Raw genomic sequence first — 22,600 nt, 5'->3', positions numbered from 1 at the left:
GTGCTTTCTTCTTGTCATGTGTAATCCGAAAATAGTTCTTCCCCCCCCTCCAACTTCTGTGCCATCTAGGAAAGGCGTTTGTTTCCCGTGAATGTTTTGTTTTTTTTTAAATCGCGGATGGACTTGGGGAGGATGGCGCTGTATTGTTCCAAGCGATTGATTTCCCTGGGTGCGTTGTCTTGACTGCGACAAGATTCCGTTTTGTGCAAAGACCACCCCTTGTATTTGATGAGTATGTACCTGCAAGTTAGGAACAATTCGAATCGATTTGAACCCTGTACTTTGTTTCAAAAAATTATCTCTCCCAACACTTTTACAATTCGAAGACATCTGTTGTCAATTCAAATTCGGTTTGTACGCGTGGACCCCTGGACACCTAATATGCATGCAGATGCTCACCGATCTTTGAGATTATAGAACAACGCAAGGTATAAGAGACAGCACTCCCTGTTGGTATGTAGATGTAGAGACCACTTCCCCACCTAATCCTCACCCTACAACTATGTCTACAAACAAAGAACTAACCGGCAAAGTTGCAATAAGTAAAGTTCACACACCACCCTTCCAAGCCAACACACTAATAGAAAACAACAGTCACAGGCTCCAGTCGTGGCATCGGCGCCGCCATAGCCCTCAAATTCGCCCACCGTGGAGCAGACGTAGCCATAAACTATGTCTCCAATGCCACAGCGGCCGAGTCCGTCGTCGAGCAGATCCGAGCTCTAGGCGTGCGCGCCCTCGCCATCAAAGCCGATGTCTCACAGGAAGAAGAGGTAAAAACAATGTTCGAGACTGTGCATCGTGAATTCGGCCGTCTCGACATCGCAGTCAGTAACTCGGGCATCGAGCATTTCGGGGCTCTCTCTGAGGTCAAGGGTAGCGATATCGATGCCATCTTTGCGGTTAATGTCAAGGGACAATATTTCGTTGCTCAACAGGCTTATCGTTTCATGGAGGATTATGGGCGGGTTATGTTGACTTCGTCGATTTCGGCTGTGAAGGTAAGAACTTCGGCTCTGGGGGTTTGAGTGGTTTGTTGGGGTTGTTTTTCTACACCGGAACTGACAACTTCTGATATGATTTAGGGCGTCCCTCGTCATGCTGTCTATGCTGCTTCCAAAGCCGCTGTACAGGGTATGACCAAGTGTCTTGCAATGGATTTCGGTCCGCGAAACATCACGGTCAACTGCATTGCTGCTGGTGGTGTCAAGACTGATATGTATACTGAGATGTCGGCTAAGTATATCCCCGGTGGTGATAAGATGAGTCCTCAGCAGATCGATGAGGCGTTGAGCAAGTGGTCTCCGTTGGGTCGGCCTGGGGAGGTTGAGGATGTTGCTGGGGTTGCGGCTTTGATTGCTAGTCCTGATTCGCAGTGGTTGACTGGACAGACTTGGCAGGTCTCTGGTGGTGCTTATATGGCGTAGATGGGGGGTTGAGGATGGGACTAATCCAATCTCTTGAATACATATGGCCAGGATATCACATGATCGGTCTGAGCTTTGTTTCTGATCTCCCGATAGCCACGAATGCTAGTGTATGTATCAGCTTGGGTTACTTGGGGGTTCGTCTTAATATTACTCAAAATGGCACTACAGACGATTCGGTCCCTTTTTAAAGGGCCCTTCTCTAGCTCATTCTAGGTTCTATCTGACCTACACCCGGAAATCAATCAACAATATTCCTTTGGAACCCCTGTTTGCTCTAAATACCTTATCCTGGCAGGCGACATTGGCCGTCTAGAAGATTACAACCACTACCGTGACTTCCTACAAAACCAAACATCCAAATTTGAGATCGTGTTTTTGGCCCTTGGAAACCACGAATTTTACGAGACAACCTTCAATTCAGGCCTTGAAAAAGTAAAACAAGTCGAAAAAGAACCTTGTATGAATGGTCGACTTGTAATACTCCACCAACGATACGAGACATCCCGGACTCAGGCGTGACACTCCTAGGTTGCACACTTTGGTCCCAAATCCCCCAAGAATCAACAGATATAGTCCATTCCAAAATCTCCTATTTCCAAAAGATCAAAGGGTGGTCTGTGGAACAACACAATAAAACTCACGAGTCCGACCTGACCTGGTTAAGGGGTGAGATCCAAACTCTTCGGGAGACTTCCCAGGAAAAGCGGTCTGTCCTGGTGGTGACGCATCATGCACCATTCCTGCAGCGCACTTCGAGTCCGCAGCACGCTAAGAATTTATAGAGTTGTGCTTTTGGAACGGATCTTTTGGAGCAGTCTTGGGATGGAGTTAAGGTTTGGGTATTTGGGCATACACATTATACGACTGAATTTAAAGAGAAGGGGATTAGGGTTCTGAGTAATCAGCGGGGATATGTGCTTTCTTGGAGAACTGAGAAGGGGGGGCTTTGATGTGAGGAGGGTGGTATGGGTATGAGTGATAGCCGTACAAGTGGAACTTCTGGCAACATCTATGGAGGGGAGTGTGCCTATTTCTAATCGTAAAAACATAGAAGCATAGGAGCACAAGGGTTAGACGAAGATAAACAGTCGATACTAGAGCGAACAAACAATAACGTCATACTGATTCTATCTTGGAACACCCAGAGTCAACCCTTATCTGTTGTAGGATCTCAAATCCAATTCTTTAGAATTAATAAGTGCCTGCCACAATCCACCATGAAGGCAATTGTCATCGAAAAGTTTTGCGGATTCGAGTCCCTAGTCATCAAAGATGCGCTACCCCGGAGCCAAAGCAATAAGAGGTCGTAATACACATCAAAGCCTTTGATATCAACCATGCGGAAATGCACATGCGAAAAGCAGAATGGGCCGAATAGATGCCAATCAGCGACATTGAGTGTGTGGGCACAGTATCTAGCTGTCCAGGAGGAGAATTTAAAGAAGGGACTCCTGTCGCAAGTCTCATGGGCGGCCTTGGACGTAAAATTGACGGTAGCTACGCTTAGTATACCCGAGCCAAGGCCTCGAATGTCGTTGCACTTGGACCAGCTGCAGAAGAACTACGGTGGGACTAGCTGGCTACCATCCCAGAATCATATGGTATGGCGTGGGCCTGTCTCTTTTGAAGCCTGAAGATATCAGCTGGTCAACGGCTTCTGGTTCGTGGTGGTACTTCTTCTTTGGGGAGAGCTGCGATTAGTCTAGCTGTTCAAGCTGGAGTTTATGTTACCGCAACAACCCGAACGGAGAAGCGTATATCCCAGCTCGAGGCTCTTCGGGTTTGGGAGGTATTGATAGAAGGACCACAGCTCTCCGAACGTATTTCTGATAAGTTTGATGATATTCTAGAACTTATTGGTAACATCACTGTTGTTGATTTACTTTGGATGGCACGCAGAGGAGGACGGGTCTGTCTGGCTGGATTCTTGGGTGGACTTGCGCCCATTCTGGACTTTAATCCTCTTCTGCAGATGGCAAGCGGTGTCCACTTTAGCTTCTTCGGGAGCTTTGTCTTTGGAACCCCTGAGTTTCCTTTGTCGGATGTTCCCCTTCCGAGATAGTCGCTATGGTGGCGCGAAAGAAATTTAATGCGGATCCTTGGGAAGTCTTCCGTTTTGAGGAGATCCAACAGGCTCACCGTTTGATGGAGAATAAAGAGGGACATAGAAAGATGGTGGTTAAGGTCAAATGATATAATAGCTCATGGTGTATTTACGTCTATACGTGCGAAAATGCAAGTTTGTTTGTTTGGTATTTTCTTCTCCCAAATCCTAAAGAGCTATACTTTCATTTCTCATACTTGCCAAGCAACTAGGTCGATTCGAGGTAGTTTCATTTATGGAGCCATATAGTTTCCTGAAATAACCCACATTGATAGCAGACAGTTTGCTTTGAGAACTCTTGATTTGATAACGTTTGGTGTCTTGGATGTTATTTGATATGGGGTCACTACAAAGCTTTATCCCCTTGACTCAGATAGTAGCGTGGTGTAACTCCTACTTCTTGCTCCGACGGAATATTCGGTGTGCTGGATTGCCCCGATGGCTATCCGACGGGAGGAGGAGGAGGAGGAGCAGATATTCAACACAGTCCGCGTATTATGAAAGGCCACTAAATAAAATGGGCTGGATGTTAATGTTTCCGAATAAGTGGCAAAACCAAGGTAGTGGAAAAAGATTGAAGCGGACAATCTTGCAGTCCAGCCTTTGATGGAATATTCATATTCAGCAAGTCAATTATAGCTTTATCACCAAAGTTTATCCACCATGAGGCTGAAACTTCCCGGATCCCAAGGTCGTGCCACGCGTACCTACCTAGGTATGTATCTGGGAATGACGCGATCGTCAGACTGTGGATGGGTTTTAGGGTTAGATTTTGAGTATAAGGGAGTAAACTTTACCCGGCCATATCAAACTTAAAATAAGCTAGGGACCTCCTGGCCAGATTATTGGTCAACCAGTCTCCCTGAGGAAATAATTTACTCCGTAACCCTTAATTTGGAAGGTTGAATTGAACTTAATACAGGTTAGGCTACGCAGGACCCGTTTCCCTTCACGTTCTGAACTGTGCCTTGCAGTAGGCGTTGGATGACGACGACTAAGTATCCACGCCGACACTGTGATCCCCGATTCCCGATGTGGTTTCATGGTTTAATTGCAGGCAACGCAGCGGGACAACGCATGATCTGCACTTTAGTTGCCAGAAACTGGAGCCCTCATAATATGAAATACTACGTACATAAAGATCTCTTAAGTACAGCCTTGCCCCTACCGTTCCTATCAATCTTGTAGGCTCTAGGTCTTCACATTTTTCATATTCTCTTCTTGACACTCATTCGTTCCATTTTATATTTATCTATTATACTTCAACATGCGTCTCTCCTGGGGTGCATCTGTTGCAACCCTGGCAGCATCGGCAAGCGCTGCTTCGCTTGCTGATGTCTGTACCGTCTCGAATGTGCGGTCTGCCTTGCCCTCCAATGGCACTCTGCTGGGTATCAACATGATCCCCTCTGCCGTGACTGCCAGTGCTGTCTACAATGCCAGCGCTGGTATGGGGAGCACCGAGACATACACCTACTGCAATGTGACCGTCACCTACGAGCACACTGGAAAGGGAGACTCTGTCGTCATCAAGTATGCCTTCCCTAAGCCTTCTGACTTCAAGAAGCGCTTCTATGTCGCCGGTGGTGGTGGCTTCTCTCTGTCCAGCGATGCAACGGGTGGTCTCGAGTATGGTGCTGTCAGTGGTGCCACCAGCGCAGGCTATGATGCCTTCAACTACAGCTACGACGATGTGGTCCTCTACGGCAACGGAACCATCAACTGGGATGCAACCTACATGTTCGGATACCAAGCTCTAGGTGAAATGACCAAGATTGGAAAGGTTCTCACTAGGGGTTTCTACGGAATGTCTTCCTCCGCCAAGGTCTACACCTACTACGAAGGCTGCTCTGACGGTGGCCGTGAGGGTATGAGCCAAATCCAGCGCTACGGAGAGGAGTATGACGGAGCGATCACCGGAGCCCCAGCCTTCCGTTTCGCCCAACAGCAAGTCCACCACGTTTTCCCAGCCACAGCCGAACAAACCCTTGACTACTACCCCCCTCCCTGCGAGCTAGCTAAGATTGTCAACGCCACCATCGCCGCCTGTGATCCCCTCGATGGCCGAACCGACGGTGTCATCTCCCGCACCGACCTCTGCAAGATCAACTTCAACCTGAGCTCCATCATCGGCGAGAAATACTACTGCGCAGCAGCAACTAGCACCTCCCTAGGTTTCGGCTTCAGCAAGCGCGCCGACGGTAGCAGCACTTCCACCACCCCCGAACAGAGCGGCAAGGTCACCGCCGAGGGCGTGAAAGTCGCGCAAGCCATCTACGACGGCCTCCACAACTCGAAGGGCGAGCGCGCTTACCTATCCTGGCAAATCGGCTCTGAGCTCAGCGATGGCGACACGACATGGAACAACGAGACCAGCAAGTGGGAGCTCAACATCCCCTCGACCGGTGGCGAGTATGTGACCAAGTTCGTCCAGCTCCTCGATCTCTCCAACCTCTCCGATCTCAACAACGTCACCTACGATACCCTCGTCGACTGGATGAACACCGGAATGGTTCGCTACATGGACAGTCTGCAAACTACCCTGCCCGACCTGACCCCATTCCAATCCTCCGGCGGAAAGCTGTTGCACTACCACGGTGAATCCGACCCAAGTATCCCCGCTGCGTCTTCGGTGCATTACTGGCAATCCGTCCGCTCGATCATGTACCCGCATCTGTCCTCGCAGGATAGTCTCAAGGAACTCGCCGATTGGTACCAGTTCTACCTCATCCCCGGTGCTGCGCACTGCGGCACAAACTCCCTTCAGCCTGGCCCGTACCCGGAGGACAATATGCAGACTATGATCAACTGGGTTGAGAAGGATATCAAGCCTTCTCGTTTGAATGCGACTGTCTCGTCTGGTACTTATGAGGGTGAGACGCAGATGCTTTGCCAGTGGCCTACTCGTCCCCTCTGGAAGAGTAACAGCACCTTCCAGTGTGTTGATGATAGGGCTTCCATTGAGAGCTGGACTTACTCTTTCCCTGCTTTCAAGGTGCCTGTGTACTAGATTGTATTTCATGTATATAGTCGCTCTGAGCATGCTATGGATATGTCTCTCGTTTGGGTAATTTTTGGATTGAAGACTGGAGATTAGATTGCTGATCAGCCCTAGTTCAGCCCTAAAGGGGTCTGGATTTGTATCATGTTGATATTCTATTCTAATTCAATTTTTGTTTAATACCCATGTCTATTGTCTGCTTTATCTTAGAAGGTTAATGTGGCCTTGATCACTTTGAAAAGTGTTGGATACTCCCTGTGTAGCAAGCATGTGCGTGTTCGGGGGCCAATTGCCCCTCAGTTGGGGGCCAAGGCTTTTGGATGAATTGTTGTTCGACCTCATTTATTGTACAACATTGTAGGTCTAATGCTCGTTCGCATGTGATGACATGTGAATGTATCGAATTGGGCCATGAAAGGCATTTGGTAAGGTCAGTCTACAAAATGCTCAACTTGTGTACCCCGAATAAGTTTTGAGAATTTTCTAATTTTCATTCTAAATCTATAAAAAAACGGTATCTAAAAAGAAATCTGAATTTGTGCTTCGTAATTTGTACTTTGCAATTTGTTCAGCATGAAACTCCCCCCATAACCAAAAGGTATATCCAACTAAACACCTAGAATCAAGACCCAAGCAGCACTCTAACCGAGAGTCAGAGTGTAAGCGGCATCGAGAGCGCAAGCCAAGGTGTTGACATCATCAGGTTGCTGGTAGGACTCGACGCAGTCGGCATCACCAGGAGCACAGGTGGAGGTGGTGCAGGACTCGTCGCTGATAGTGACGCCGAATCCGGCGGAGACGAAGGCAGAGGTCTTGAGCAGGTTGATGGAAGACATATCCCAGTAGAGGACGTCACCGGACTGGGTGTACTCGAACTGGAGAACGTCGTCGCAGACCTCGGTGGTGGACATCTTGATGGAGATACCGCCGCCGTTGGTGTTGGTGAGCCAGGTGTCGTGGAAGGTCTCGCCGGATGAGAGGGTCTGCATTTCACCGGCGGTCTCGGTCACGACCCACAGGTAGACGGTTTGGGAGAGGTTGTTGACAATGGAGATACCGCTGCCGGTGGCGGTGGCACTGCTGCTGGTGCTGGACGGGGTGACAGTGGTGCTGGATGCGGCGCTGGAGAAGGTTGAAGGAGCGCTGGTAGTGGTTGGCAGGACGGTGGGGACGCTCAGAGTCGGGACGACGGTCGAGCTAGGGACAACAGGGGTCCAGGTCGAGGAAGGGACAGAAGTGGTGGAAGGAATGGCGACCGCCTCGACGAGGTTGGTAGGAGCACTGATAGCAGCGGGGGTCTGGTAGACGGTTTCATAGACAGTCTCCCAGACGATCTCCTTGACGTATTGAACATCGGGAACGGCGACGGGGAGGGCGGAGGCAGTCATTGCCAGAAGGGCCGAGAGGCCGATAACGTTGAAGCGCATGTTGGCTGAATTGAAATCCGATATTGAAGGGAAAGTGTGTGGATGACTGTGATTTCCTTTGAAAGAGGGACTTTAGTCTGATCTACAGACTGTTAAAGAGAGTGTTGGTATGAGGCGCTGCCCCAAGGACTGAATCTAAATGAGTGTGATTCGAAGGATCGTGATGTCAAAGGAGAGAAAGAAAGAGGAGAAGGAGGAGGGTATAGCGCCATTTTATTCTTTGGGGTGGAGTACGTAGGCATAGGGCATTGGGCGTGTCAGATTTTGGTGTGGCAGGCGTTTGATAGGCCGTCGAACACATTGAACCCATTGAACCATAAAATTGGGTTGACCATGTGTATCCATGTGGTCGGTGCCTGACTAGACGGGGACAATCCTAATAATCCCATTGGTGACTACCATTAGGGTCAGGAACAGAGATCTGGTTCGACCAACCCAAATGGGACTTGCCAACGTGTTTCCATGGGTGGCGTCGTTCCTGAACCACGAATTTAAGTTTTTGTTTTTTGGTTTCCGTTTTTTTCAATTCTTAGCTGTTCGTTGTGACTTGTTCGCCAACACTAGCCTCTACTGTGGAGATGGGCGCCTGGTCTAGATCGAATCATAACCCACAGAGAACTCGGACAAAAAGTTTTGAACTGCGCCTTTGGTTCTTTTTCTTTATTTTTTAATTGGGCTTATGAATTACGCCACCTGTTTGACATCCCGCACCATGCCCCTGAATATCATCTTTTGTACCTTTTTGACAATATAAGATCAATATAAAAGATCTCCTCGAGTTCTCCAGCAAGATCGACTTAATTTGATTTAATCAAAGCTTATCTCTTAGGCCGAAACAAGTTGGGAAGGAGGACAGATTATCACTTTTGCCCTAGTGCCATACTTTGTTTGGGTGCCCAGCATGTCTAGACTGTGGATACGAGATTTGGGTTACATACAACATAGTTTGATTGTGCTTCTCTAGTCAGGTACTCTACGGAGTTGTAGTACGTAGGTACCTCCATAAATCAGGCACAGACCTCTTCGGGACTTTTCCCCCTCTTGGCGCCACATCGGTGGATTTACTTCGACAACGGGGTACTTAGAAAACTCTGCCGGCATCCATCGTGCCAAGCTCTGATAGGTGCAATCTGTCCACACTAGACACATATTTTCATGAATCGGTACCATAAAAATGTATGTACATACCCTATAATCCCTTCAACTCCGTACACCCGTGGACGGATGTGGCGATTGATCCGCCAAGCCATAACCCCGCTCACAAATCCACAGGAAAATTTGCATGTTGGATGTTGTACATGTAAAGATACACATAGTAACGTTCAGGGAGTGGCCCCGTAAGCGACATCATTGGGGAAGACGTAGGTTTTTCGGGCAGCCGATGTATTGGAAACACGACCGTCGGTTAAAAATCTGTGTTTCCCAGACCCTGTACCGCTGGCAGCCAGCGGGTCACCCCGGCTATAAGCCTCCAGCGCATTAAACACATAACCGAAGACTTGGCGGTCAACGTCGGAGGCCCACAAAAAGTCTAGATGCTCGTAGGTGGGAATCGCCTGGGCGACAGTGTCATGTGGCAACCCTTTCAGCATCACTCCGATATCGACGAGACTGTCACTGTCGCCGTACAGGAGGACAATGGGAGTCTTGATGTTGCGAGTAGGGTATTTGACCGGCTTGTAAAAGCGCTCGCTGGCAGCTACGCTGAAGGGGGCATATATTTCATCATCGTAGAACTGGAAGTTTTTATTCCGGATAATTTGGAACCAATGCACGACAGACTTGGTGCTGGTGAAGGAATAGAGATGCAAATAGGCAGCAAGCTTTTGTGTTTGTTTGATGTTGCGACACTTCCAGTTGAAGAGGGCTTGTAGGGCTGTGTCAATGATGCGTACAAAGATTGGCGGGTAAAGTATTGTTTGCCACATGGTGGTCGACGAGAGGATGCTGCGTCGACCAAACAACAGGAACAAAAAGTCCGGGGAGGCCTTCATCAGTGAATCAACAATGCGGTTGCGAAGACCCGAAGGAGCCATGGCTGGTGCAAGTGCCACAAACACATCAATCTTCTGGTTGAGCAATGGATGAATAGCGAGTGTAGCGAATGCCTGCGCTGTCCCCTGGGAGAATCCAATGTAAGACAATGACGGCTGGTTTGTTACCTCGAGGATATACTCGATGCTGTTCGGGATATCGGAGAAGGCGAACTGATCGATAGAGAAATCCCAAAATTCATTGGAACCAGGCGAGAATCGGATCGACTTCTTGGAGTATTTATTTCCACGGTTATTTCCCAGCCATACATCGTATCCCCTTTCCACCAGCTGGAAGGGTAAGCACCGCTGCTCGTCTGTTAAGGCTACCCACACCTCACTTGACATGAGCAGACCATGGTGGAGGTAGACGACCTTTTTCCGAAGCCCATTGGGACCCTGATTCACATTCATGTTTTCTTCTCCTTTTCTATATGCCAGCCGGTGAAGTCCAAGAAGGTAGCCATCGTTGGTTTGTACAATGTGCTCCTCGGCTTGATACCCGAATAGGGCACATATCTCGGTGAAATCGGACGCGTCTGCAACAGAGCTGGCAAATATCTCCTCTTTTGTGCGTTTTGAGCGGGATTCATTAGGGATCAAAAGGTTGAAAAGTGCCTTGGATTGGCTATAACAAAACTTAATGATAGGGCTTGCTGGTTAGGGGTTAGTATTGGTATTATCCCTTGTTCGGTGATTTTCACTGACGAAGGCACCAAGTAATCAAGTGAATGGTTGTCTCAAGTAGAACAAGAATCAAAGACCCGAAGAGAGCTAGGTACTCAAACCTAGAGACATGAAGGTCAGTTGCTATGTTGTTTGTCTGAGGCTTGGAGCTCCTTACCAGAACAGTCTCCCGATGAACGGAACTCGCGCCATAATTAACAGCAATTTCTATGCATATGTGCAGGTACAATTGAAGATTTATGCAAGATACAGAGATGCTGCAGACGTTCAAAAGCAAAAACAAGCCCATGAAAGTCCCCCGACGTCATTACCGACATGTGATAGTGATGCTTATCTCATCCGGGGATTATCCACATCCACCAATCAGCATCGAGATGACTGACAGCCCGAGTTTGCCGTGGGACCACGGCCTCGTTCTTTTGCTTTCTTGCTGCTTGTGGTTGCGCATTTGTCCACAAGGTCGCGTCAACATGCCCAGTTCATGCAATGATATCCGTATGTTACACCTCCCCAGTCGCACAACCGTTTGAGGGAGGGTCAGGTTCTTGACCCAACTGGACCTTCTACCGCAACCCTCTATTGCCATAACGCAGACTGACCACAAATTGCTTATCTAGGGAAGGCTTTGGCTCAATGCCTCCAGGAGTCGGACTGCATAATGGTCCAACGTCATTCGCCCCGTGAATGTCTCAGTTCTCCTCTTGCCGAAGAGTTGCCCATGAAATGCCAGCAGCTGCGGAAAGGATTCAGCGAGTGCAAGTGAGTCGGGAACCGAGCTTGAAGCCTATAGGTCGACCATTATGGACAAAAGGAACATCCTTGCTAATTATTGGAATTTCTCTCGGCACAGGCGTGGTATGATCGATATGCGCAAGCGCTTCCGTGGCAATCAACCCATCTCGGTATCCAAGGAGATGGATGGAGGGAAACCCAGTAACTCGTCTGGGGGACAGCTATATGCTGGACAACCAGCATACCAGTCGGTCAAGGAAATCAGTGGAAACGAAGTGCAGATGGATCCAGAGAAGACCCGAGGCCTGTAAAAAGGGTATTTGGATTCGCTGTTTACATGCTGGCATGGCCCGGAGTTCGGTTACGCTTAAAACATACATTTCTTCTCTGATACTCACTTCTCCCAAGATCGACTGAGATCCTTCATACCCCAATCTGATTATACATATTACACCTTCACTATTTCTTCCAGAACATCTACCAGACGATCGGGCATACTCAAGAACGGCGAATGCGAGCTCGGCAAGCGGTGGGTAGTATCAGGCCCGCCCATTTTCGAGGCAAAGAACTCCTGGATAGCTGGCGGTAGAGCCTGGTCCTGCTCGCAGATGATGTAGGAGCAAGGGATATCGCGCCACGGCTCGTATGTGGTTTCACCTGAGAAGACCGCGCGTGAGGTGTGCATTGTCGTCTGATTCCATTTTTCTTGCTCCTCCACGGCCAGGTCCTGCCAGCCAACGTTGCCGGTACCGTCTGCGTGAACGTAGTCGCCCTTTCTCTTGGTCAGCTTGATCTTGGACAATGATACCGATCATATGATACCGATCATATGATGCTGGATGGACCAACCTCGACCTTCATCCAGGGTAAATAGACTCCTCCCAGCATTCCCAGCAAGCTCTGTCCTTTGTCTAGCGCAAAGGCAGCCATATAGACCACCTTCACAATGCCTCCAAGCTTCCCGCTCTCCGGGCGAACATGCTTCGCCAGCCCCTCGCTAGCTGTGGAGGCTACGACACCCCCCGTACGAGTGTGCCACAAGAACAATGTCCTTTCCCTCGTCTGCTAGAGTTGTCAATACTCCACGCAGAGAGGAAACATCGTCATCCAATGTTAGGGAAGGGGGCTCCGCGCCGATGGAGGGGTGCGCAGGGCACTCGGAAGGATAACCGAGGGTATTCAGACGGCCACGCACGGCATCGAAAACGACGGGAGTAATCCAAGCACCGAGCGAGAAGACGAAAGTTGGTTTATCCATTTCCAGGGGATCAAATTGCATTACTGAGTATATACAGGAGGGCAACCATTCGAAGGAACCGAAGATATGAGAATTGAGAACACGGAGTAATGAATGCCTAGTTCTCCCCTACCATTAAAGCCACACTCAGGAGCGAGGTGCACTGCTGCCGCTTTGCGCAGTCCGAGAGGTGCTAGTATCCATTGTTAGACCAATCTAGGATGGACTAAATGTCCCACAGTGGGGATGTTGGGACCAACGGCAGTCATCTCCGGCTTCAATTGAGGAATGCGAAACCCACTGTAATAAATTTCACCAGTTGATTCATGTCTTAGCAGACTCCTGTCCTCTTTTACGCCAAGACAATTGCCTTTAATGTAGCGTTGTTGTCCCGAACATCTGCCGCTTCAGTCTCGTTTTCATCACCACTGGGGTTGATATAGCCCAGACTCTACACGCAGAGCTGGACAGCTGTAGGCTCCCAACTATCGATCAAACATATCATCCTGAAATCAAATAATGTCCATGTTCGCCTAGTGGGAAATCAACAGCCAATACCAATGCGGATAATCCTACGTTCCCCATTTCCAGTTTCAGTTCATCGAACCCGGGGCAAGTCACCCAAGAGTGTTGGCGGGCTGAGCCATTATTCGGGTTTCTCCAGGGTATAATCGACCCAAGTGCACGGTAGAATCAAATGCCATATACATGGAAAAGCTGGATTATACGTTTTAAGTAGTTTCCACCAATAAGGGGAACATCTAAAAAGAGCACCTGAGAAGACCACCAAAATAGACGCCGCATAAACGAGCCGACTATTCTTGTATCATATCATTGAGAATTGGTCATCTTCAGGACCTAATGTGTTCATTCGGGAGATCAAGATCATGCAAGAAAATTGAAAATCATGGACGGATAGCACAATTCATACAGAGATAAACATAAATCTAAATCTACTGAGTCTTCTTAAGCTTATCAGCCACAGGGGCAGAGTAGAGCCAGACAATGACGAAAGCCAAAAATCCTCCAATCACCGACCAAAGACCGGCAATCCATACCCAGCCGCCAGTAATAGCCCAGCTGCGCGGGTACTCGTCGTGGGCGAAGTGGCGGTTAGTCACCTCGTGCTTCTCCTCGATGTTGGTGAAGAAGGGACGCTTGTAGTTGACGCGGAAGGAGAAGATACCGTGCTGATCGGGGGTCACGAACTGGGTGCTGAACACAGTGCTGGTATCGGTACGGCTGGTGGGCTCGAGGTTCAGGCGGTGGAAAGGCGAGAGCATGGTGAACTCGAGCTGGAGAGCATCGCCGGCGGGAACTTCGAAGGGAACCCACTTGTCGTAGACATACTCAGAAACCTCAATGCTGTAGATCTGCAAATAAAGGTTTATGGTTAGTTTGGAAGAAAATGATAATATATCGTTGTTTCACATACAGTCTCGTTCTTGATCCGGTAGATCGAGGGGTTCAACTCTGCGCCCTCAGTGGCAAGACGATGCTCGACCTTGTCGACCTTCAGGACACCGGTCTCCTTGAAAGTCCAAGCAGTCAACTGCTTAGCGAACTCGCGGTTCACGGTGGAGGTCTTCTTGCCGCTGGGCGTCTTGACAGAGGCTGAGAACCACTTGTCCTCCAACGACTCCACTGATCCGAGAACAGTGAAGCGGGCAGAGTTGCGTGCCTGCATAGCGGAAACGATGTTCAGCTGCGACCCGGTAGCCAGGATATCCTCCGCCGCGGGCATGCCCTCCTTGGGGTTGTAGCTGTAGGCAGTGGCAGGGGCCTTGAGAATCGGAGAGAGGAGAGCGCTGTCACCACCGAGAGTCTGGGGAGCAACTCGGGGGAGGGCAAGAACACCTTCACCGTCAAAGAAGGCCTTGACGTCAGGACGGAGGGGCGCAGGGCGCTGGAGGACAAGGACGTCATGCTTCTCAGCGGCCGAGATGGTGTCGTAGTTGAAGTGGTCGACAACAACTTGTGAGCGATCGGTGGAGAGGTGAATATCGAGTTCAAGGAGAAGGGAGCTGATGGCGCTGGAGGTGGCAGCCTTGCCAGAAAGGGCGAGGAGGATGTTGCCATCCTTGTTCATAAAGTCGAGGATGTGTTTGGGGGTCAAGGAGGGGCCGAGGCCTGTATTCTTGGGTCAATTGACTAGACATTGTACCAATTAAACCGGAGTTGCCCACCTTTGGACTTGGGAGGGAGGATCAGAAGGTGGTCGTAAGCTCTTTCGCCATGCTTGAACAGGGCAAGCTGTTCACTCTTGGGAGATTCGATTGAGACATCGTATCCTCGTGCTGAAATCCCAAAATTAGCAAGTTATCTTTAAATGGAGGTAGAGCAAATTACCCTCTAGATCTGCCCACAGCGTGGAGTACAGGTCCTTCTGTTCTGTGTCTTCCAGAATGGCCAACAGGCGACTGCCGGAGCTACTCAGCGCATTTACCACAGCCAAGAAGCAACAAATAAGCAACGCAAGACACCACCTCATTTTGAACAAATTCCGCACAGCGGAGCGGAAGGTATCAAAAAGAAGTAAGTAAAAGGAAGGTGGTTGAAGATCCAAGTTGTATAGATAGCCAGAAAGGGCGACGTGTTTAATGGGCGAGTGCCAAGACCTGGGAGCGCTGGGTCCGCATCTCCGAACTTCGACTTCACCTCGTCCCGGCTTCAATTTTGCTTCTCTTGTTCTCCTGCCACTCAACAACCACTAAGTGGGACTAGTGTATCTGTTCATTCGCACGCGCTTGAACAGTTTTATTCTATTACTCAGGCATTGACCTCCCACCTTTATCCCAAAAAAACCCCGGTCGTCAACGACCTCTTCCTACAGCCATGTCTACCCCTCAGTTCTGGTCGACCCCCCTCCGCTACATCCGCTGGGCTGCGCACGAGAAGCCAGCTATCCTTGCTGCTATTGCCATCGGCTTCATGGGTCCCGTTTCGCTGGCCACTATCCCCCCCATCCGCCGCGCCCTCGGTGACGTCGACCCCGAGCCCATTCCTCTCACATATCCTAGTATGAACCCATCCAATTCCTACAAATCGGTGCATAAGCATCAAGTCTATTTCCAAGTAATCTCAGTCTGACCAAAATCTTCACTACGTACAGTTCCGCAGGGTCCGCGGGTTGTTCCCAAGGGCTACGATGACGAATAAACGGGTTCCGAACCACGAAAATGTCAAGTGATCGGAAGTTAGAGAGGATTTCGTGTATTGTCCGAGCCTGGGAGGAATAAATTCAGCGGATGGCAGGAGATGAGTTGGCTGTGCCACTGGACTGATGAACAAGTCTCATCGCATCAGTGTGGGCAATCGAAAAGACTTGTTTTGGGGCAACTTCTCCTGGCCATCAAAATGCTTTGATACCAATGTTTGTTGCGCATACGCCGAATGTCAAGACCGGCGCTACAGTGCATGTACTATGTTTTGTGCAATCATATAATCGACATCAAGTCGCTTTTCTATGTTTCAAGTATCTTGGCTATGTCAGGAATAATTGCATTCTTGCGAGATGGGCTTCCCACGGTGGAGTCAGCCTGCTCGCCATATTAACTAACATTACTAGCAGTACTAGCAGTACTACTTGTAACACCCGATCAATTACAGAATTTGCATCATACTCCGAAGCTAGCCTCGGGTCAAGAAAAGTAAGCAATTTAGAAATGATATCTTGATTCATCCAAGGTAAGAAATTATGCAGAGTAAGAGATTCATTAGGACCATGGAGTCAATCCATGATCTTGCACATCAAAACGTCAATCACAAAAGACGGACCAACGCCGCAAATGCTCATATCTACATGTAGGTCACCAGCCTTAGTTTATCGAAGCATAACGCTCTCGCAAACCAAAGCAAAAAAAAAAAAAAAAAAAAAAAGAACACGATGACTCCCCTCCTGTCAAGGGAAAAATGAAACAAAAAGAAGAAGAAGAAGTTGCTAAGAACACATAAATCCTGTACACCGTTAAAAACCAACGAAGAAATCGCATTATTGTGGGGTGAGTATTCCCGGAATCCGTGAGATCAGAGAAACAAACAAAACGCTCAAGTCCGGACCACCTTTTCGTAAACTCAATCAAGCACATCACTCATACTCCTGGCTGGCCAGTTGCACAAAAGCATGGGAGAGAAATCAAAATAAAGACGCATGTCCACGGGAAGTCCAAGCTCTTGCCACAGAGCAATTGGGTTCAATTCCAATGGAAGTCCAAGGGTAAAAAAGAAGTGGGATTCATGTCCAATGGGAAGTGGAAAGTCCCCCTGACTGGGCCATTTGAAGTGGGATGTGAAAAATAGAACATCTCTGGCTTAGTCGGGAGTTCCTGGACTGGAGGCAAATTGGGAATCTGAGAATTGTGGCCGAGAGAGGAAAGAAGGCGTAAAGATTGTCCAGGAGATTATCACAGACATCAACATTATTCCGAGGAGTATTTTGGAAATATTCCAGGAATAAAGCATCAAGTGGGCCACAATATGGATGGAGAGAGAGAGAGAGAGAGAGAGAGAGAAATCATGAATGCAGGAAAACCCTTGGGGCCGTCATTCTTGTCTACCGCCGACGATGGGGGTTGTCTCTGGTTGCTTGTGGCCTGCGCTCATACTCTGGAGTGTATCTGGGCTCCATTCCTATCCGGGGATCCGGGGCAGTAGTGGTAGGATAGGACATCCCGGAAGTTACGGTAGAGTACTCCGGTTCAGCATCATATCCAGGTCCCGGGTATCGGGGAGCATTGCTTCGGCCATTGTCGTAACCATAGCCCGTGGGGGCATATGTGTACGATTGGGGGTGTTGCATGTCCGCAGCCGTCACAACGGGTTGGCTGGAACCAGAGTAGGAAACCTGGGGTGGAGGATACGGGGCTGTACCTGATGCATATGGCGAGTGAGTGGCAGACGTGTATGATGGAGGATTTGTGTAGGGGGCATTCTGAGATCCACTGTAGGAGCCCTGGGAGTAGGGATCCATGTATGACTGAGCGGGTGCTGCAGTAAAGGGCGTAGGGGAAGGGCCCTGTGACTGGCGAACCTCGTGAACGGGCGCAGGGGCATAGTTCGCTGGAGAGGTGTTAGGTGCATGAGAAACATTCGTGTCTTGAATGTAATTCCCACGCGGGTAACCTAGGTCAGCCCGGCGTGAGACGTCCGCCTCCCAACGAGCGGAGTCAGCCTTCAGATCAGTAATCATCTCCTGTATTCGACGTGTGGTTAGAATGTCATCTTGACTTATCCCGCTTGTTGTCGCATGTCCATAGTCACTTACAGATGTGAGATTCCGATAGGCACGGATGAAGAATCCTGGGCGGCCCTGTTCATGGTTAGTCAAAACGACCTTTTTTTAGTCATCGGACTAAGAGTGGAAGACGAACATTGTGGTTGCCAGGTCTGACGAGAGCATCATTTCCAAGGTAGCGACAAATATCTGCTTGAATAACTTCTCGGCTGATTCCTTCACCGGGGATGAAATATTCATTCTGACGCTCCGGGCGTCCTTCATAGCGGCCTGTCATAATGTATTCCGAGGGGGAAAATATCCGGTTTAAAATTTAAAGTCCTCGGATCCAAAGGGCCAGAAAGAGGAAGTCCAACAGAAATCCCGGAGTGTGGTAGATAGTCTGAGAGAGTCCTGGGGAAAGTTGAAGGATGGTGATGAGTCCGTTTATATTGTAGGATGTACAGATTCTATCAGGCGACGAACAGGTTCCAAAGCCGACAATCAACGACTTGAATGGTTTGTTTCCTTGATTCCAGGGCAAGCAGAAAACAAGATACGATCCGTGGGAAGTGGCCAGAAGAAAATTGTTCCTGGTCGCGAATAGTAAAAGTCCTTGGGAAAAAGTCCGGTTAATCCTGGGAAGAAATTCTCGCTGGTTGTCCACTGGGGCAATTATCCTGGGAAATTGAGAAGGCCTCAAAAACAATGGTGATTGAATAGCGACAAAGAGGTTGACAGGTGTTCAGGAGAGGATGAGTTGTCAGGATCAATTAGGGGAAAGAGAAACACGGGCTGGCGGGGTCCTGCGGGCTGTCTGTAATCTGTTCGGGAACGAACTAGATATTTGCCAGGGGGTAAAAAGAGTAGTTTGAAATGCTGGCAAGAGAAGCCAGAGAGAATATGGGGAGAAAGAAAAGAAAGACAGAGAGAGAGAGAAGGGAAGAAGGAAGAGGGGGGGAGGTAAAGTGGACATCAAAGGGCCAGGGCGGTTGGGCCGTCTTGGGCTGGTGCCACGACTCCCCACTGAGATCAAGGCAAAAGCATGCATGGTCAAATGTGGATTAGACTAATGTGTAACCCTATGCTTGTAGCCGCTTGAAAAAGTTTTCATTTTGTACAATTAGGTATTCATATATCAATATAACTATGGATATACACTCCCCCCCCTAAATCAAATCACACTTCCAATGTTGGAAAAAGTAAGCAAAAGTAAGCAAAAGTAGACAGCTGTACGGAGTGGATACATGGAGATGTACCTTGTACCCTAAAACTAGACCTTAAAAGGGTTGCTTTTGTTTCCCACTAGATTTTAGTTGGGACGAAAAAAATAAGGGCCGATCCCCCATACTCAACCAGCTTGGATTGCTCCTCAGTCTGTGCCCCTGGACCAGGTTAATATCGAAACTTTACAGGACTCCACCAGTGGATCTTCAGCAGCGGTCAAGCAGGGCTGTTGATAGTAAATGGGATCATCAAGAACTGTCAGATGTTCGTATGTGTGGTGGGAGAGGGTAGTGTCGAGGGGGTAGATCATAGGACTCATTGTGATTGATCCCTCACACACCATCTGGAAAACGAGCATGACAATAAAGGACCAATCTGTTGACAGAAAAGACCGGTGGCGAGCTGCGAACTTGCCACCTGGAAAGTTGGTGGCCGATGTCCACACGAGATGACCGTTGGGCAGGAATGCGTGGCTTTGGGCACCTGCGCGAAGGCTCCGAGCCTCTGGTCCACTCACAGCCCGTCTGTGTCAGCTGGATCGCACAGATCGGAGATCATCCTGTCTCGTTTCTTTTTTTTCATGTTCGAGACCTCTGCAGTGGACGAGTTACAACATCGGAAAATCCTGCACGAGAACACGACATCTGACTGTGCAGGGGTGGTTGAAGAAAAATAAGCAGGCACTAAGTGATGTGTCATTTGGGTATCTTCGGTCTATAACTCTGGGGAAGATAGAAAAATAGATTATGGCTGTCTTTAGACTGGTCTAGTCATTGTAGAAGAACATTGAAATAACATTGAACTCTTGTGATATGTAAGATGTAATGGAAATTCCAGGGTTGAATTGAAGTGACGACCTGAGCCAACAAACACAACTCAGTGTTGAAGCTAACACGTGCCGGCGCTAGTCCATTTTCGGTTCTTGTCCCAAGGTTGAAAGCATCAGATTCCAAGCTCTGACCGACAACCCCAACAATGGTTTGATCTTCACCGTCATGACGCATGTGCAAGCATGTCTGAGCCTACCGAGTCATCCGATCCCTTGAAGGTCTCACGATTTACCTATCGACAATTGCAAGGGCTGCGACAGGCATCCACGGCAACCCCTCTGCGTGTGGTTGCGCATATCGACCTGGATGCCTTCTATGCGCAATGTGAGATGGTCCGCCTGAGGACCCCGCGGGATATACCGTTGGCAGTACGACAATGGGACTCTTTGATTGCCATCAATTATGCGGCGCGACCATTCGGAATCAATCGATTGATCAACGTTGCGGAGGCCAGGAAACTTTGTCCAGACCTCATCTTACAGCATGTCGCGACTTTTCGAGAGGGAGAGGGAGGACGGTGGGCATATCGGGATGATTCATTCAGAAATATAAGCACGGACAAAGTGTCGCTGGATCCGTACCGAGCACAATCGAGAAAGATCCTCCAGACGATGAAGGAGGCTTTGGCCACATGGGCTGCCAACGACACAGAAGTCGAAACCCAGAACCCGAAGCAAGAGCTCTCTGCTGTGTTAGAGAAAGCTAGTATTGACGAAGTATTCATTGATTTGTCTCCATTGATATACATGGCGCTTCTTCAGAGGTACCCAGAACTTCGGATTGGCACACAAGACGAGAACCGGGATACGGAACTGCCTATACCGTCGACTACGGCCTTGCAGTGGGACACCGACTGCTTGGTGGATCTGGATCAACATGAAACGGAAGAAGACGATCCAGACTGGGATGACATTGTCATGCTGATAGGATCCGAAATTGTACGATCAGTGCGGAAGGCAGTTTGGGAGAAGCTCAGCTACACCTGTTCGGCTGGGATTGGCCGCAATAAAATGATTGCAAAACTAGGAAGTGCCTGCAACAAACCTAACCTACAAACCGTTGTGCGGAATCGAGCAGTGCAAAATTTCCTAAATGGTTATAAATTTACTCAGATCAGAATGCTCGGTGGTAAACTCGGCGACCAAATAACTGCCGCCTTTGGGACCGAGAAAGTCAGCGAGCTTCTTAATGTACCGCTTGAGCAATTACGCACTAGGCTGGCTGACCATACTGCAACCTGGCTTTACGGGATCATCCGCGGTGAGGACCGCAGCGAGGTCAACCCTCGAACCCAAATTAAATCCATGCTATCTGCCAAGTCTTTCAGACCGAGCATTAACTCACTTGATCAAGCTGAGAAATGGCTTCGTATCTTCGCAGCCGATATATATGGCCGGCTTGTGGAAGACGGCGTGCTTGAAAATAGACGTCGTCCGAAAGTGATTACGATGCACTATCGAACTGCGCAATCTCGTTCTCGTCAAATCCCAATTCCAGGCTCTTGCGCAATCGACGAGAACCTGCTCTACGATTTGGCCAATACTTTACTTCGCCAGGTTGTGGCAGACGGACAGGCATGGCCCTGTTCTAACCTGTCGCTGAGCGTGTCAAGCTTCGAAGATGGCGTGAGCAACAACAAGGCTATTGAGGGCTTCTTGATTCGCGGTGATCAAGCAAAAGCTTTGAGTCATTCTTCAAGACCCAGAGATGCCGATAATTCCCCCAGTGAACAAGCTTCAACTGAGAAAAGACGAAAGCTTGACGGAGACGGGGATAAGATAAAAAATTTCTTTGGGAATCAGTCACATCTTGAAGATACCGCCGCAGGTGAGCCAGACAGCCTCCAAGAACCCGCTGAAATGGATTCCGAACTGGGCGGAATTCCCCGGTTCGTATGTCCACGGTGCTCGAAGTCAATAATCGAGTATGAAAAGGAAGAACATGATGATTGGCACTTTGCCAAGGACCTCGCAAGCCGGGACAGAGAGGAGGCAAAGAGTTCACTGCCGTCACTGCCCACGAAAAGTAGTGCACGCGGGACAACTGCTCGTGGGAGAGGTGGGCGAGGTGGAGGGAGTCGGGGCAAGCCGGAAAAGGGGCAGATGCGACTTGCTTTCCAGTGACCTATGATCCTTATAATATTCTGTTCTCTGATGTATTCTGATGTGTTTTCACTTGGCTTATTATAGCTACGATATACCCAACATCCTGGACCAAAATCACACTATCGCCTGACTGACTGGGCCAACTAATATCGATTGTTTCATAATTCTATATTGTTAATTGTTAAAAACACACAAAACCCCGGAAATGTAGGTTAGGTTCGATGCCCAACAAAACAGTTCGGATATGCGGCTTTGGGCTGCTCTATAAGAATATGTTGAACATGGATAACGCCAAGCATTATACAACCCCACCTAGATACACCTGGGCAGTCAGAACGGTGGTTTTCGAGAAGAGAACCAAGGTTCCAACAGGATTAGCTAAGATTCTGGGGTAATGGAGAACTATAGATTTGGAAGAACTCGAGGAGTAAACAAGAGCGAATATCTTGGCTTGAACGAAATTGATTGTTTCACCTAGAGCTGCGAAGAGTAGTGACATCAGCCGCGGGGTCGATCACTTTGCTTTTCGTCAGCCCTTCGAGTCACACGGTCCACGATTTCATTTCCCTGTAATC

General features: G+C 48.9%; 12 protein-coding genes across 12 annotated transcripts; 7 read left to right on the top strand and 5 right to left on the bottom strand.

Annotated features, from left to right (window-relative positions):
* Window positions 1-502: 502 nt before the first annotated feature.
* Window positions 503-1,427, top strand: N7487_000345 (uncharacterized protein; the record flags this gene model as incomplete). Its single annotated transcript, XM_056868093.1, has 3 exons — window positions 503-542; window positions 595-1,001; window positions 1,086-1,427. The coding sequence occupies 3 exons, from the start codon at window positions 503-505 to the stop codon at window positions 1,425-1,427; spliced, it is 789 nt and encodes a 262-aa protein (XP_056732877.1).
* A 59-nt stretch (window positions 1,428-1,486) lies between these two features.
* N7487_000344 (uncharacterized protein) lies at window positions 1,487-2,212 on the top strand (the record flags this gene model as incomplete). The annotated part of the gene is made up of 3 exons (XM_056868092.1): window positions 1,487-1,537; window positions 1,644-1,887; window positions 1,929-2,212. 3 exons carry the CDS (start codon window positions 1,487-1,489, stop codon window positions 2,210-2,212), a joined length of 579 nt encoding a protein of 192 aa, XP_056732876.1.
* A 555-nt stretch (window positions 2,213-2,767) lies between these two features.
* Window positions 2,768-3,492, top strand: N7487_000343 (uncharacterized protein; the record flags this gene model as incomplete). The annotated part of the gene is made up of 2 exons (XM_056868091.1): window positions 2,768-3,031; window positions 3,067-3,492. The coding sequence occupies 2 exons, from the start codon at window positions 2,768-2,770 to the stop codon at window positions 3,490-3,492; spliced, it is 690 nt and encodes a 229-aa protein (XP_056732875.1).
* A 1,309-nt stretch (window positions 3,493-4,801) lies between these two features.
* N7487_000342 (putative tannase) lies at window positions 4,802-6,544 on the top strand (the record flags this gene model as incomplete). The annotated part of the gene is made up of 1 exon (XM_056868090.1): window positions 4,802-6,544. One exon carries the CDS (start codon window positions 4,802-4,804, stop codon window positions 6,542-6,544), a length of 1,743 nt encoding a protein of 580 aa, XP_056732874.1.
* A 632-nt stretch (window positions 6,545-7,176) lies between these two features.
* On the bottom strand, window positions 7,177-7,962 carry N7487_000341 (uncharacterized protein; the record flags this gene model as incomplete). Its single annotated transcript, XM_056868089.1, has 1 exon — window positions 7,177-7,962. One exon carries the CDS (start codon window positions 7,960-7,962, stop codon window positions 7,177-7,179), a length of 786 nt encoding a protein of 261 aa, XP_056732873.1.
* Window positions 7,963-9,284: 1,322 nt separating this feature from the next.
* Window positions 9,285-10,874, bottom strand: N7487_000340 (sterol esterase; the record flags this gene model as incomplete). Its single annotated transcript, XM_056868088.1, has 3 exons — window positions 9,285-10,651; window positions 10,704-10,783; window positions 10,840-10,874. The coding sequence occupies 3 exons, from the start codon at window positions 10,872-10,874 to the stop codon at window positions 9,285-9,287; spliced, it is 1,482 nt and encodes a 493-aa protein (XP_056732872.1).
* Window positions 10,875-11,152: 278 nt separating this feature from the next.
* Window positions 11,153-11,725, top strand: N7487_000339 (PET191 family protein; the record flags this gene model as incomplete). Its single annotated transcript, XM_056868087.1, has 3 exons — window positions 11,153-11,177; window positions 11,300-11,441; window positions 11,533-11,725. 3 exons carry the CDS (start codon window positions 11,153-11,155, stop codon window positions 11,723-11,725), a joined length of 360 nt encoding a protein of 119 aa, XP_056732871.1.
* Window positions 11,726-11,862: 137 nt separating this feature from the next.
* On the bottom strand, window positions 11,863-12,672 carry N7487_000338 (alpha/beta hydrolase; the record flags this gene model as incomplete). The annotated part of the gene is made up of 3 exons (XM_056868086.1): window positions 11,863-12,207; window positions 12,264-12,411; window positions 12,443-12,672. The coding sequence occupies 3 exons, from the start codon at window positions 12,670-12,672 to the stop codon at window positions 11,863-11,865; spliced, it is 723 nt and encodes a 240-aa protein (XP_056732870.1).
* A 932-nt stretch (window positions 12,673-13,604) lies between these two features.
* Window positions 13,605-15,142, bottom strand: N7487_000337 (dolichyl-diphosphooligosaccharide-protein glycotransferase; the record flags this gene model as incomplete). Its single annotated transcript, XM_056868085.1, has 4 exons — window positions 13,605-14,024; window positions 14,087-14,781; window positions 14,838-14,948; window positions 15,001-15,142. The coding sequence occupies 4 exons, from the start codon at window positions 15,140-15,142 to the stop codon at window positions 13,605-13,607; spliced, it is 1,368 nt and encodes a 455-aa protein (XP_056732869.1).
* Window positions 15,143-15,486: 344 nt separating this feature from the next.
* On the top strand, window positions 15,487-15,810 carry N7487_000336 (NADH:ubiquinone oxidoreductase subunit NDUFA3; the record flags this gene model as incomplete). The annotated part of the gene is made up of 2 exons (XM_056868084.1): window positions 15,487-15,670; window positions 15,764-15,810. 2 exons carry the CDS (start codon window positions 15,487-15,489, stop codon window positions 15,808-15,810), a joined length of 231 nt encoding a protein of 76 aa, XP_056732868.1.
* A 1,393-nt stretch (window positions 15,811-17,203) lies between these two features.
* N7487_000335 (putative transcription factor RfeG) lies at window positions 17,204-18,161 on the bottom strand (the record flags this gene model as incomplete). The annotated part of the gene is made up of 3 exons (XM_056868083.1): window positions 17,204-17,842; window positions 17,915-17,959; window positions 18,021-18,161. 3 exons carry the CDS (start codon window positions 18,159-18,161, stop codon window positions 17,204-17,206), a joined length of 825 nt encoding a protein of 274 aa, XP_056732867.1.
* Window positions 18,162-20,102: 1,941 nt separating this feature from the next.
* Window positions 20,103-22,043, top strand: N7487_000334 (DNA-directed DNA polymerase eta; the record flags this gene model as incomplete). Its single annotated transcript, XM_056868082.1, has 1 exon — window positions 20,103-22,043. One exon carries the CDS (start codon window positions 20,103-20,105, stop codon window positions 22,041-22,043), a length of 1,941 nt encoding a protein of 646 aa, XP_056732866.1.
* Window positions 22,044-22,600: the final 557 nt, after the last annotated feature.

The sequence above is a fragment of the Penicillium crustosum genome (genome assembly GCF_028827405.1).
Source record: "Penicillium crustosum strain IBT 35664 chromosome Unknown utg000001l_segment0_segment0, whole genome shotgun sequence".
Lineage (NCBI taxonomy): Eukaryota > Fungi > Ascomycota > Eurotiomycetes > Eurotiales > Aspergillaceae > Penicillium > Penicillium crustosum.
The sequence above is the reverse complement of the archived record's forward strand: the minus strand, read 5'-3'. Positions and strand labels throughout refer to the sequence as shown.